Source organism: Corvus hawaiiensis, chromosome 3, assembly GCF_020740725.1.
Source record: "Corvus hawaiiensis isolate bCorHaw1 chromosome 3, bCorHaw1.pri.cur, whole genome shotgun sequence".
Taxonomy (NCBI): Eukaryota; Metazoa; Chordata; class Aves; order Passeriformes; family Corvidae; genus Corvus; species Corvus hawaiiensis.
Window position 1 is genome coordinate 28,542,837 of NC_063215.1, and position 16,310 is coordinate 28,559,146.

At 36.0% G+C, this 16,310-nt stretch overlaps 1 protein-coding gene across 2 annotated transcripts in view; it reads right to left on the bottom strand.

The window, feature by feature from the left end:
- The window catches only part of EYS (eyes shut homolog), an 860,563-nt gene that overhangs the window by 749,195 nt on the left and 95,058 nt on the right, over positions 1-16,310 (bottom strand). For both annotated transcript variants that reach the window (XM_048297572.1, XM_048297571.1), the window contains exons 2-3: positions 12,884-13,740; positions 10,584-10,697 (exon numbers count right to left, since the gene is read on the bottom strand). In XM_048297572.1, the coding sequence (XP_048153529.1) occupies positions 10,584-10,697; positions 12,884-13,637 (868 nt within the window). In that variant the 5' untranslated portion in view covers positions 13,638-13,740. The remainder of the gene's footprint in view (positions 1-10,583; positions 10,698-12,883; positions 13,741-16,310) is intronic.

A 16,310-nucleotide genomic window follows, 5' to 3' on the forward strand; every position in this document is an offset into this window, starting at 1 on the left:
GTACCTAAGGAACTGGTAGGCCAGACTGGTGTTACAGAGAGGCAGATGGTTATTTTACTACTATTAAAGGTAATATACTCACTATGATGAAAGAGCAAAGGAGATCAGAAAACTGTATCTTTACAGTGTCACAAAGTTGATGGCATGAAATGGCAAACCCTTGAGCTCTTGTTTAAAGAAAGGACCTAGATAAACATACGTCTAGGATAGAAAGTAAAAATAGTATACTACTGAGTTTCAGAACACTGGTCATCACTACTGTGGTACTTTAATCAGCTGAGAAGGAAAAATTGTCTTCTTATATATGCTAGGCATAGCAGTTTTCTATTTAGATCACTGGGATGTAGTTTAGAAGTTTCAGATGTCAGAATTACCTATGTAACATGCAGTTTGTTTGCAGGTATCAACCTGTAGGTTGCTACATGTGACAGGATGCCTGACAAGTGCAATTTAAAAACCAATAGTAACACATCAAAGGGTTCAGGTTCAATTACTCAGAAAAGCAGAGAAGAAGAACATAATGGAAGTCATTCTTAATGTTTAGCTTTTTAAAAGCTCAAATGGAAAATGTCAAGTAATCAAGCTATTTGCAAATACCTGGGAGACAATAAAGATACCATAAAGTAGCAAAAATAGACAACGAGTTGTAAGTTACAAATCTTGTCAAACCAGTCTGTGTTTATAAAGAACAACAAGTATTTTAATGACATTTATATTACATTTATTGTAATATAGCATTTGACTTTTTAATTTCATAAATAGTTGAAGAAAACATATTCTTGTTCTATCTCAGATTACCTGTTCAATTGAAAAAAACAATGTAAAATAGAAAGGGAAACATTATAGAAACTCCTGCTTAAAAGAACAAGAAGCATCAAAATTTTAATTAACAGGATTCACAAAGACAATTTGAATGAACTTGAGTTCAGTTTAGGGAAAAAAACCCCCAAAAGTTTTGGAATAACTTGATGGCAGCTTCCAAGTGCAAGGAAGATTTCAAGATTTTCCCTCTAAGAAAATCCTGTAATAGCTTGAATGACCAAAATACAGCAACCCTTTCCATAGACTGAGTCAGCATGGAGGTCTGCGTGGTGTTTGGAGGACTGTTCAATACAACACAATTTGGGGTTACCAAAATCTATACAGATATATAAGATTATGTATACTATTATTGTTATTATTACTATTATTATTATTATTTTTCTACTCATTATAGATATAATTTTAGTTTAGCATTTAGCATAAGGCTTTGCAGAGCCTGAGTGCCTTTATTTTTGGGGTCCTAACAGATTAGCACCTACTGGTAAATAGTTTCATGCTAGGAAGTGTACAAAAAAAAGCTGAGGGACGATGACTAGAAATCATGTAGTGGTTATCTTGTTGCAGCCTAATAAAAGGAAATATTTTTTCTTGTAGGGAATGTTCTAGGTATCCAGCAGTGGAGAAGAGGGATGAAGTAGATAACACTGACATTAATTTAATATTACATTCTTTGATTTTTTTCAGCCAGCATAGCATAGATGTCAGGCAGCATACGCTACCTCAGAGGAAGTTCTTTGCTTTGTCAAAGGCAAATGTGAGATGCATTTGGGTTCTTTTAAAAATAATTTCACCAGAACACTGTTTAAGTATAAATGTAGAACAAAGCTAGAGTAAAATGTAAAAACTGGCAAATAAACAAGCTGCTCACCGTAAATGAAAGTTTTAAAATGATAATGAAGGAAAGTATAAATGTCAACAAAATGCAAAATGGTATCACATCAAACATCTTTGCAGTGGCTTCAAATTATATATGTCCCTATGATGGTGCTATTGCACAGCATTTCAATGGAGATGATCAAATTCTGTCAACTGATGGAAAAGAAATCCTGAATTACTGGTGCAAGGCGAACAATTCAGTACCATTAAATCATTCATCTATCATTCCTGACAAAACGCTAAATGAAACTTAAGCTACCCATCAAGAAGCAGATAGTAGCAGTACCACCTCTGTAATATGCTTAAAACTACTTAACAGCTGCAATAGAGTCATTCAACAGAAACTTGCAGCATTCCCACCAAAATACAGAAATATAGGCGACATTACCGACTCAGAAAGACTGTGCTTTTAACAAAGTTCATATAAAGAACATTTTTTTCACTTGAAAGATAATGTTCACCTCTCCAAATAGAAAAATGACTTCTCACGAATGATAATGACCGTACTGATTCTCCCAGTGATAAAAATATTATTAGGAGAATTATGCTTGACAGTGCTGATCCTAATAACCTTCTGGATAATCTGCTCAGTTTCTGATTTTACTGGTTTTGTCTGGGATCAAGTCCATTTTATTCACAGTAGTTAGTATGATGCTGTGTTTTGGATTTATGATGGAAGCTGTTCTGAAAAATCAGGCATGTTTTAGTTTTGCTGACCACTGCTTACACACAGCATCAAGGCCTTTTCTGCTCCTTCTCCCACTCTACCAATATGCAGGCTGGGGGTGCAAAAGGAAGTGGGAGGGAACATGGCCAGGATAGCTGACCACAACTGACCAAAGTGATATTCCACACCATATGGTGTCATGCTCAGAAACGAAAAGGTGGGAAAAGAAGGAAGAAAAGAAGGACATCTGGATTGATGTTGTTTGTCTTCCCAAGTAACAATTACATGTGATGGAGCCCTGCTCTCCTGGTGATGGCTGAACACCTACCTGCCCATGGGAAGTGGTGAATGAATTCCTTAGTTTGCTGTTCTTGTGTGAACAGCTTTATCTTTACCTATTAAACTTTTTTTCATCTCAACCCATGAGTTTTCTCACCTTTACCCTTTTGATTCTCTCCCCCATCTCACTGGTGGGGAGTGAGCATGGCTGGGTGGGGCTTTCCTGCCTACTGGGGTTAAACCATGACAATAATCAAAGCTGGTATGATTTCTACAACAAAGGAAATTTTAAAATAATACTATGAATCAATACAAACCACTCAGTACTATCAGCTATCAGATTGCCTGAAGGCTTCAGGAAAAATTCATAATACAGGCAAGGTTTCAAATATATTTTTTTATTTCATAATGGGTGAGACACAGGTCCTTGTTTAAAGCAGACTGTTTATGTCTTCCAGCGATAAAAAGCTACAATGCGGTAACTTTTCTGATAGTACAACCTGTAAGTTGTACTTAGTTGGCAGAAAGGAATCTGTATTTGTCAGCATATGTAAGAAAGAGATTTTGTGCTAAATCAAGATTTATATAATTGTTGTGCTACAGACTGTTCTTAGCCAATCATTACGTACATATTAGGATATATGCCATATATCATCAATTCTTTTGATCAAAACAACAAGAGATTAAACCTTAACATAAACATCGAGGAAATTAAGGTCCTCATCCATCTTCACTGTACTGAAGAACTAGAAGATGCTGAAAAGTCAGTTAGATCTATGCATTGCCACTGAATAACTTAAAAATCTGTGTTAGGATTTAGCTAGGCTGACAATATAACTGATAAAATATACATGGATGACAAAGAGATGAATTCATGTTCTGTTTTGGGACATTAAAACTCATCATTCATAATTTTGAATGCAAGTATGTTCTATTCATTTTTTCAAAACCAGTTTTATGTAATGTGCAGAAGTTGAGAAACTTGCAGTCATCAGAATAAGCATCTCAGTGCTTTCTGTATGAGTCTTTATGAATTATTTTGCTGATATAAAGTGACAGAATATAATTTTGACTACTAAGAAAAGCAACACAGCTGGATGCTTTTTTAAGAACAAATACACTTGTCCAGGTGTCTCTATGTCAGGTAATAGACTGCTCCTGACATAGAGTCAAAAATGACTGAAGTTGCAGAAAGAATTAATGTAAGGGTGATATTTTCTATTTTTTTCAATTTTGCAGTATTCCATCTTATTCTTTTTGGTTTTTTCCTTCTTGTATGAATTTCATAAGCTATTATTATCAACCCACTGTGAAATAGTAACAGTAAACTTTTATTTTTGCTTATAAACTGGGGATTTGATTCCCATTTTTTTTCTTTTAGAAATTTTTTACTTGCTTAATGCTGAGAATTTTAAACACTCTGCTGTTCAAAGTGTCAGTAACTTTATTGGCTATGTCACTTTCATTATTTCCTGCAGAACTGTGTCTTTTTTCTAGAAAGACTATTATTTTTAATATTTGCTTTGTCAGTTTGTGAGACTTCAGTATGCTCTCTAAACTTTCACATCACCTTGTGGGTTTTATTTTTTTTCCTCTTAGTAAGTGTAATTTATAACTCTGTAAGTGAAATGGAAGCACAGGCAGAACCAAAAAGAAATATAACATCTCTATTTTTTCATAAATATTAAACCAATATATTGCAATGTATGCTTTTTCTTCACCAATACAACTGTGATTGCTAAATATGAATAATGACAGTCAAACCATGAGCAATCTCTGTTTGTTGTATTATCCACCTATCTGTCTATTCATCCATCACCTCACTATCCAATCACTTCCATAAAAATGAATAGTGATATAAGTGATATATTTTATGGACTTAATGGTGCCTTTGGCATGTCTCCCATTTCAGGCCCAGCACTGTGCTGAGGTAGAGAGAGTTCTTTTGTTCTTGGTATTTGCTGTGACTTATGGTTAACAAAGAATGCCATATTTCAGCAACCTTTCATTCATCAGCCTCATTGACTACCCTAGATTCCCAAACATAACCAGAATTACGAACACTCACTTTTGCCTTTTTGCAAAGAATGTTTGTGGTTTTATTTCAACTACTTCCATTCCTCTTATTTTTTGTTCTTTTTTCTCTTCTTTTGTTTCCAGGGTTTTTTTTCCCCTTTGAATACTAATTAATAAACTTAAGATGTCTTTCTCTAAATCCTCATTTCTATTCAGTTTTTTAGCTGATATCACCTTCTGAGCCCATCTTCTGGTGAAGTATCACAAACATTTAACTCAGTTTTATAGAAAAAAGTTTCTTTTTCCTGTTTTTTCTTTTTTCCCCACTCCTCCACTATGTCCTCTTTTGTGGTGTCATCCTATCTTCTTAAGTTATATAAAAAGTTATTATTAAATCTTAGCTTTAAATGCTTTGAGTTCTACACTGATTATAGTTACATGAAACTGAGTCTGGATAATGTATCTGAAAAGGTCTATTAAGAAAAGAAAATACATGCTCACTTCTGGCGCTATGGAAATGCTCCTTCTGCTTCCTACTGCTTGTCATATTTCATATATATATATTTTATTAAATAATGATTATTACACTGGCTTGTTTTAAAGTTGTAAGAGAAGCAGCATTACCTTTCCCAAAAGAATCTTTTACAGAACTGGCTACTTCATTAATGAATACTATTGACGGTATGCCCTTTCATAAAGCACCTAGCAGATGCTGAAACAATAAGCTAAAATTAACAATTAGCTAGAATTTACATCCAAACATTTTCTCATTCCCTATTTCCCCATTTTTTCACACCTTTTGATTAATCCCCTTTTTATATGCTAATGAAATGAAACACACAATTTCTCCATCATATTTTAGGCATTTAACTGAAACATACAAGTTACTATCTTGCTTACTGCGATATCTCTGTTGTCAGTGGAGAGACAGACAATTCTAGGGCAGAACAAGTAAGATCAAAATGAATGTCTCTGCTGACTTAATTTTATGATTTTGCTAAATCTGAAAAGAACCACAGTTGAAAACATAACAAAAATTCCAATAGTGACTCAGATGCTAATAATAATCATTTGAGAAAGTGATTTATATACAGTGATAAGTTTTTAAACACCGGTGATTTTCATTGTAAGCTATTGCAGACTAGACAGGTATGTAAAAGTGAATAATCATAAGACTGTGGGAGGGGTTCTGGACAGTTCAAAGCAGAGGCTTTGAAAATACAGAAAAAATCAGACTGCAGTGTGATACACACTACTGGCCAAGTAACGATATAAAATTGTGTAATAAGCTCATGAAGCTGTCCATAACTTACAGCATGTCTGGAAGTGTCTTTAAAGCATATACAAGGCTACAGGCTGATCACTCTGGTATCCTGCAACGTATTACTACATACCTAAGTATTGTTCTATTGTCATTAAAGAAAATTTTATTTAGTATTTGCTCTGAAGCTTTTCTGATTCACTGGTCTCATGATCCATTTTTAATGCGTGTTTAAACCAGATACAACATTTTAGATAAGTAGACTCAAAATCATGTAGCTAATTTTATCTTCTTCAAAAGAAATACAAACATCTAGGGAATTTTTCATCTGTCATTTTCTCTGCTTGGTATACCAAACATATTAATATACCTGTACTCAGTGCCATTCTGAGTACACCTTTTCTCCTCCCTTTCTTAGGTCTCAATTCACTCCACTCCAGACTGCTACACTACACACCCTGCAGGGAAATACCTGCTCCACCACATTCTTCACCACAAGCTGCAAGGGAATATCTGTTCTGGTGCCTGCAACACCTCCTCCCCCTTCCTTTACTCATCTTGACTTCCACTGAGCTGTTTCTCACATATTTTTTGCTTTATTCCTCTATACCTGTGCAGCGTTTTGCCTTTTCTTAAGTACATTTCACTCAAGGTGCCCCCATCTCAGCTGTGAGCTTAGCCATGACCTGTAGTAGGTGGGTTGGAGCTGGCTGGAACTGCAGCTTGAACCAGGCACTCTGTATGATGATAAATATGAATAAGCCCCCTGAAGAAAGGGTATGGAGTCTAGATTACTTTTGGGTATCTTATCCTCTTTTTTTTTTTTTTTTTTATATTTTGCATCCTTTTAAATAATAATGGTATCAAGTAACAGCCCCTTCTTTTGCATGCATGAAAACTCTTTGTAAAGATGGCATTTTCTTTTCTCCTAGCTAAATGAGATTTTTAGAACCATATAATCATAGAATATGCTGAGTTGGACCCACTGGGATCACTGAGTTCAACTCATGGCCCTGCAAAGGACAGCCCAAGAATCACACCATGTACCTGAAAGCAATGTACAAACATTTCTTGAACTCTTGGTGCTGTGACTATGTCTCTGGGGGAGCCTGTTCCAGTGCTCAACCACCCTCTGGGTGAAGGACCTTTTCCTGATATCCAGTCTAAACCTCCCCTGACCTGAAGCTTCAGGCCACTTCCTCAAGACCTGTCACCAGTCACAAGAGAGAAAAAATACCTGCCCCTCCTCTTATAAAGAAGTTGTAGACTGCAATGAGATCTCCCCTCAGTCTCCTGAACCCAAAGACCTGGGAGTCCCATCCATCCAATGAATGCAGCTGCTGCTTTCCTGTTTGCAGGCTCAGCTAGCAGCCAAAATGAACATATATGCCAGAGATGCACACATGTAGGAGACACTAATGCAACCATCTACATAGACAACCCACAGATAAGGCATTGCCTTTAACATCACCCACCCAGAATTCATATGTACAAACAGCCAAATCCTAGTCCTCTTCTCTGACTGATCAGGATTGAAGCTTGCTAGTAAAGATACACAGCCTCCTTACACTCTATTTCCCAAGGACCGACACTTTTGTAAACCCCCTCAATAGTAGTGTGGGACCTCAGCTCATCTAAAATTGATGCCCAGATCCTGTGCCTCCTACCCGCCAGATAGTGCAGCTTGAAGTGTGCTGATGAACTGCACATACACACATGTGCACATGCACATACGCACACACACTCAGAGACCAGCTCAGAGGAAAATATAAGCATTTTATCTTCCAAGTGGCTCTATCACTCTTGCTCTGCTCTCCACTTGCTGGTGCTGGGACTCTCACCTGCTCTGATTGGCACCAGGCATGGGAGCCACCATTGCTGAGTCTGATGCCTTTTGCTGGCATTAAACTGACTCCCTTCAGACAAACACTTCTACGATCTGTGGTCTCTCTTCAGCTTGCTGATGCTGAGACCCTCATTTACTCCAACTGCTGGCACCAAAGACATTAGGCCCATTATCACCAATGGTCTAACTCAAATTAGTGACACCAAATTCAGGCACTTTTTTCTCTCCAGTTCTGGCACTGGGACCTTAGAACACATAGACGGGGAGAGAGTAAGATTATGTGGAAAGAGAGTTAAGAAAAGATTTAATAAAAAGAATGGATAGACTACAGTGATTCAGTGCAGGTCTCAGTGAGACGAGTACTGAGCAGCAACTGCTTGCACACTTCCAGCCTATTTTTCCCTCCTTCCTCTCTGTACCCACCCCATCTTTGTTTTACCTGTATTCCCTTTCTCTAAATGCTTCTTAATAAGTCTAAGGGTGCAAATTCTGGTATGAATTGGAGTATTCAATCATAAGAATAATGGCAAACCTAAAGCTAGCTGTTTGCTGTTATGTTAAAAGTCTTCTTTCAAAAAAGAGTGAAGAAGGTTTTGAGAGCTCAGTGAACGAACTAAATAATTAACAAAAAATCCCCCACATAATTGACATGAGAATTTACATTGCTTGTCTAATAGATCCGTTCTATCCTTGCAAACACAACTTGGACTCAGCAATCTTTACTTATTTTGAATAAATGCTTTTGAGCAATTTTAGTTTATTATAATTTTATTTGCATCCCATCAATATAGAGTAACAAGTATTTTTAATATTTTCATTCAGATCATGTGAAGTAGTTACTGCCAGTCTTGCCTCATTTTAGAAAAAAGGTAGGACAAAGTTTATAAAATCCTAAACATAATGTGCACAATCTTGTTTTTATGTTTTGTTTTCTGTGTGCAAGTTCAACATCAAGACAGAAGAATGTTTTGAGTTTTCTACCAATTTCACACAATTAAAATAGTATACAACTTATAAGATTCATAATTACACAACTCACCTTGGCTGAGAACACAATAGAGCTGCAACGAAACAACAATAGGAAATTGTCTGTTTTCCTAGAAAAACATTTGTTTTCACATGGGTAGTATTCTTTCAGGAAGCTATTCTTGAAATTGCCTTTGTACTAGCAAATATCTTTACACAGGTCCATGGGAAGACATGTAGACTTAAACCACCACATTTGGTGAGAAAATAATTGTAAAATTATACTGTATGTTAGTCAATCAGTACTACAGAAGCAGGAAAAAAAAGTTAAAATCCTTCTCCTTCTAAGATACTTATGCTTAGAAACAAAAAAGGATTCTCCATTTTCTTCTAGCTAAGTGAAGAATAAAAAGGCAGCTAGTTACACTCACAGTCTCCTTTTCTCCTTCTCAATCCTTACCATCTACTTGGAGAGTAGGTTGCAATGTATCTTGCCCTCCAGTAGTTTGACATGAAACTGTTTTCATGTCGTTATGGGTTTGGATTTACTGCATCTGGAAGGGTGTTCCTGCTGTCTCATTTCTCCTCTCCCTCACTATGTCAAAATTGAAAAGATAAAAAAGATTTTTGTAGAGAAAATTTCAAGAGTGATGTGCCTACAGAATTTGTGTGAAAGGTAAATGTTCTAAAAAGATATGGACCGGGGGGAGGGGGTTAGGAACCAGATCCAGAAAACTTTACTAATGGGATTTTTTACTTTTAAAAAAGAGGTGCTTTTTCAGTTTTCTCAGAAATATGCTGACCATGATGCTTCTACAGTGAAAGAAAGGGAAGAAAATGAGAATATAAAACAGATTTACTAGGATTTATAATTCAGCATGTCTATCCCATTTTTTAAAAAATATAGTTCTATACAGACTTATTTAAAATATCAACAAGGATCTTCAGTCCTTCACTATGAAAATAAAGATTGGCTCTTTGATCCCTCTAACTCCAGTATGCTTTTTTTTTTTCTTTTAACTCTTCATCTCAATGTAATGATTTCTTTGTATTCTATAATTGACAAGGATAAGTGATGCTTCCAAGAAAGAGACATTTGGAAAAGTTTTACTGTCCTTGGATATTCAAGAGCTAGCTTTATACTTAGCTCCTTCTTAAAGAATGCTCTTGTGAATATTAGTGCTTTTCTCACATCCATACAGTGAACTTCTGCTGTGAAGCACAAGAATAAATAGTTTTTGCCTCCTATCCTAATCCCCCAAGAAAGTGTTTACATAGGATGGTTTTAGATACATTTTTTCATACAAGCTTCTCTCAGGAAAACATCTTATTTGTCCCATATATCATAAATAAACCAATTAACTCCCTTCTTTTTAATCAAGTCACACCCCTAAATCATGACATTATTGACTCTTTAGATTATTTCCAACCTTTATTTCTAAAACATCTGTAAGAGGATGTTGAAATTATGAATACAAATGTCATGACCATTCAAAATCATTCATCCAGGAAGAGTTCTGATTCTTGTGAATTCTGTATTTGAGAACCAGTGAGTCAGTGATTGAGAGTCTTACTCTGTTATACTGCCAATAGAAGAAAGGTACTTGTGGATGGGATCTGATTGTGAAAAGCTTCTATCATTTATAGAATGTACATGAGTTCTATCAGTACATGAGTAATTTGGAAGTCTAATTTTTATATTTTACAAAACCTATTTTTAAAAAATCTAAGGATATGGCAAACTGTGCAATAATCATCTAAAATCACTGTTTTAATAAAGCAAAAATTCATACCATTATTACAACAGATAAAATTGTTATTGTAAGACAGGGAAAAAAGGTATTTCCTACCTGTAAAGCCCTTGTCACACTCACAAAGAAAAGTGTTTGGAGTAACATTGATGCAGTTACCATTGAAACATGTAGAAGGCTGGCACTGTCCAACTATTTCTGTACAATTTTTACCTATGTCAAAGGAATAATAGGAACATTGAATTTTAGTAAATATTTCGAGGGGTTGGTGAATGTCAAATTTATAGCTACAATAAATGTCAAATTTATAGCTACAATATAGATATGCAAATGGATAGATAGGTATTTGTGCTAACATTGTTCATTAGTTTGCTCCAAACTTACTGAAATTCTAAAGCAAGTCAGAAAGATATTAATCTGCTTTTATATGAGCTACTGTGCTCAACCTCACCTAATGTATAGTTACAAATTCACATATAGCTTAAAGTGCAGAAATGCTACTAGAACTGTGGTATTTATTTCTTTTAACATGAATCTAACTTACAATTTCTTTCAGCATTGAGAACAAAAGATGTTCTCATGTTGAGTGGAAATGTGAGAATATTTTTAATATGCAGCTTTCTGGAAATTACAATTTCAGTTATAAGTTGTTTATGCTATTACAGCATACAGGTCTAAATACCATATAATTATGCTTGCCTCTTGAATTATTACTATGGCATTATTCACACTTCAAAAAGTTTTAAAATTTCTAATACACTTTATATTAAGGAAGGCATCTTTTCCTCCCTCACTCTTTTGTAGCCATGCACATAATATATGGTTGTTTAGTCTCCTAACTCTTCTTGTTTACATACAGCTTATTTATGGACCAGTATTGTCAGTACAAAATGAGGGCATTACCTAAAACTCTCCTATATAGGCTAGCAAAATGTTTTAAGCATTGCTTGTTGATAACATTAAGAATGATGATTGCTTTTAACAAAATTGCTTGCAAATTTTTTCATTAATTTGAGTTTAATTAGTACCAGACACTTTTGATATTATTCTTTTCAAAGAATTTTACACAGCCTCCAGTAACAATAAAGGAAATATAAAACATACTGCATACCATCAATGTTTTCTACTGTCTAATTGCACTTTTAATAATTACAAAAATATTTTTCTCATAACATTCACTTATTCATACCTGCATAATCTATTGGGAAATGCATTAGTAACCAAATTATTATGCACTTTGAAAAGCAATTAAAAATAAATTACAGCAATCTTTATGCAACATAAGCTTCATTTGTATGAAGTGTGTTCTATGAACCTCACTCATTCCTGAGTCATCAGCTGTGTTTCATAGCATAGCATTGCTATAATGAGACCATAGATGTTCAGTCCAACAGAGGAACATTACAAGAATTCTGCTCCACAAGTACAAAAAGAGCTACAAAAATTCTTTTTGTGATGAGAATGAATGTTTCTAGTACTTTCTAAAACGTACCCAACCTCTAGTGGTCTGAATGCAGGAACAACATCCCCAAAATTTCCTTAATTCACTTTTTTTTTTTGTCCATGAAATAAAGATAAGATTAGATAAGAATTTACCCAGTCATGTTGTACTCTCTGGTATTGTAATCCGAAACCAAATTCAGTTTCTTCAATGAGTTTTGGGTAAGTACTGCAATATTTCCTAATAGGATTACTTGATTTTTTCTTTTTTCATTTGTGACATATTTAATTTGGTGATAACAGTTTGTTTAACAAATTTCCTTTGAAAAAGACTTTAGGGGACAGAAAAATCTGGATGAAAAACTAAGTATTTTGTTTTGCATATCATTCTAATTTAAGGTTTGACTTTTCAGTTAGACCAAATTTTGATTTTAAAATTTCACTAATGTAATTTGAAAGGTCTTTAAACTGAAAATGGAGGGGAGTTTTGGCAGGTCGAATGAAATGCTCATTTCAATGAAAGCATTTACTTTTTTTCATCAGTTTGGTTAACTGGCTATTTTTGGGGAAGCTTACTCCAAATTATTTAAGTTATTTGGTCTAAGAACCTGAACTGCAGAAAAAAAAAGAAAAAAACCAGTTACTTCTGTAAGTCAACAAGTACTTATTAATGTCTCATGCTTAAGTAGGAAAGAAGCATGATAAGAACTTATTCTGTTTTTCTCTACAATGCACTTATGAATGTCAGCAAGTACAAACTATCTTCAAATGCCTGCACAGTCTCCCATAAGTGACTCCATGTAAAAGAGACTCTGCAGGTGTGGTAGCAGCAGTGGGCAATAATATTAGACAAAAGCCTTGCTAGTATTGTTCTTATTGTTTTACAATCTATTAAGGAAAGTGTATGATCGTTTATACAGTGTATGATAACACTTATTCCTAGAGGAGAAAAGGAATACCTGAAAATTTTGGAGGACATGTGCATTTGTAGTAATCTCCAGAAAGTTCTGATTTCTCAGTGCAGGAGGCATTGTTGTGACAAGGTTTAGTGGAGCATATATCAAACTTCTGGCAGAATGTTCCTGAATACTGTGAGAAACAATGGCAATTATATGCTTTTTCCCAAACATGGCTTAGACATTTTCCATGCCCAGAGCATAGTGGTGCATCCAGAGACTGTTGGCAAAACTGCTGCTTCACTGTCACGTTCAGACGAAGGCCCATGTTGCACAATAGTGGACCTCTCTTGTGAAGTTCTGCAAAGTAATGAGTTCCAACACCAAGCCAGTTAGGGTCCACTTGCTGCAGTCCTCTTATCTGGCAAACAAAAATCAACTGCTCTTGAAGAAAACCAGCTTTAGGGCAGTTAATAAATTCTTCCTTGGAGACATTTACCAAATTCATTCCATAGGACTGAAAGGATGGCTCAGAGGAGATGAAGAGACTATCACCTAATTGAAGCTGTAAAGGGCATATCTGAGGGATACTGATGTTATGTTCTTCAGAGATTTCTCCAGTAATACTTTTATTCATATTCCAGCATTCAGTGTAAAAGTCTGAACAGATATTTTCCCTCGGTGTCCATTTTATTACGGTAGGTTTTGGTTCTGTTCTCCATTCAGTAGTCATTTGCCTCTCACATATTACCTGCCCATTGACAATGCAAAGTTGAAGAAAGAACACTATCATGCAAAATGCTGATTTCATAGTCATCGTTTCACCTGACCAATGGAAGTTTTCTTTCACATCTGCTTCATTCTGAGGATAACTTCAGAACACTTGTTCCTTAAGGTTCACATGTATTTTCCATGGCAGCCTAGGAATTCAAACAGAGGAAACTATTTCTGTTTCCACACCAAATACAGTTGAATATTGAAACCTCATTACAAAACAGAAAATGTCAAGGGCAACATCTAATTAGTAATGGGAAACTGGAATAAGTCAAATGAACTGATCAGAACTACAACACTGTAACAAAAGTCAGTTTTTTCCTATTTTTATTCCTGCTAAATATTTTATATGTATTTAGTGCATTTCATTGTACTTGTGTGCAGAAGACAAAGAGCTTAAAGTCATACTTTTCTTGTTCGCTCCCTCTGTTGACAAAACTAATGCTAATAAAGTTGAGATAGGGCATCTGAGGCAAAACAAGGAACTAAACAAGAACATCTAAGTTCTACTCACAAGCTTTAACCATAAATATTTTTCTGATAATCATTTAACAGTTTATTATAAAAGTAGATATTCCAAAGATGTAGGCCTGAGAATTTTAACTTCATGAAGAAAATATGCAAAGACTACTCAACTCTTATATGTTCTTATACATTCAACAAAACCCTTCATTAAATCCTTACTTTTCAAAGAATATATCTGAAAATGCAAGGTCCTTAATCATATGCTTGAGACTTTTGTGTATTACAGTCAAAGACAACAGATTACAGAGTCCTCCAGGACTATTTAATTTACAGATTAGCCTTTTCTGTCCCTTGAATATATCTAGCAGTTTTTATTGCATGGAGATGAGTGATTACAGAAAGAAAACCAAAGAAAACCAAAATAAGATGATGAAGCTTTTGCTTGGAGTCATAATGAAAATGACGAAAACACAGTATTATGTTAAATACCTTAGAAATTTTCATTAGATTTGCATTAGTTATAGTTTAATTTGTCTTAAATACCATTTTTTTTCTCTTTTAGTCTTTTTTCCCCTCAGCATCCTTATCTGACACTTTCAGATATTTAGATTCCCCTTAAAGATGGTGGCTCCTAAACTGATATTTACAAATGAGAAAATTTTTCTAAAGAATAAACTTTATCTTACAAGGGAAGCCATTCAATGTAAATAAACAATAGCATTTATAGTTTGATGATATTTGCTCACATTGTTCTCATTTTTACACAGCATGTGTTAAAATCATGTGGATGCATTTTTCTACACCTGCACACACATAGTTTTATTTGGTTTGCATGGCCTAGTTTTGGTCGGGGAGGGCTAGAGGGGCGGCTTCTGTGAAAAGCTGCCAGAAGCTTTCTCCATGTCCAGCAGAGCCAATCCCAGCCAGCTCGTAGATGGATGTGCCACTGGCCAAGGCTGGGCCAATCAGAAACGGTGGTAAGAGCTATGAGATAACAGATTTAAGGAGAAGAAAAAAAAGTTATTGAGCCGTTGCAACTGCAGCCAGACAAGAGCAGAGTGAGAACATATGAGAGGAACAGCTCTGCAGACACCAAGGTCAGTGCAGAAGGAGGGGCAGGAGGTGCTCCAGGTACCAGGGCTGAGATTCCCCTGCCGCCCATGGTGAAGACCATGGTGAGGCAGCTGTGCCCCTGCAGCCCATGGAGGAGACCCATGCCAGAGCAGCTGGATGCCTGAGAGCAGGCTGTGAACTTGTAGGAGGCCCATGCTGGAGCAGGCTCCTGGCAAGGACCTGCAGACCCATGGAGAGAGGAGCCCATGCTGGAGCAGGTTTCCTGGTAGAACTTGTGACCCAGTAGGGAACTCATGCTGGAGCAGCCTATTCCTGAAGGACTGCACCCCATGGAAAAGTATCCCTCACTGCTGCAGTTTGTAGAGAACAGTTGCCTGTTGGATGGACTGACATTAGAGAAGTTTGTGGAGAATTCTCTTCCATGGGAAGGTCTTCTCTTCCATGGGAAGGTCTCCTCTTCCAGAGCAGAGGCAGAAGCAACCTCTGGTGAACTGATCATAATCCCCATTCCCTGTCTTCCTGTGCCTCTGGGGTAGGAGGTAGATCTGGGGAAAAGGGAGGGGTGGGGGGAAGGTGTTTTTAAGACTTTATTTTACTTTTCATTATTCTGCTCTGATTTTGTTAGTAATACATTAAATTAATGTCTGTAATTCAATTTTGTTTTGCCCGTGACAGTATCTGGTGAGTGATCTCTCTCTGTCCTTACCTCAGCTCATGAACCCTTCATCAGGTTTTCTATCCCTTGTCCAGTGTGGAGGAAAGTGATGGAATGGCTTTGGTGGGTGCCTGGCATCTACCCAGGGTCAACACACTTAACACTGATTTATCACAAAAGTGCACGCGGATTATGATACTGCTTTAAGTACACGATTTCCTTAAATGTCTTCATCTTGCCCAAAATTTTTCAATTGAATTTTGGTCCATACTCTGGGCTAGACTGAAATATCAAAGAAGAACAGAAAAGATACTGTTTGAGGAAACCTTTAGTTGAAGAATTTTAAACAACTTAATGACCTGCTGGAAATTATACGATACTATTAAAGGGTCATATTCAGTCTCTCCTATTTTTATCTAAATTGGGATGAACATCTAAAATGTAGCTATGTCCCATCAATAAATTGCTGAACATGTGAACCTGTCCCAATGACCTTTGTGCAACAGAGTGGCCAGCACTATT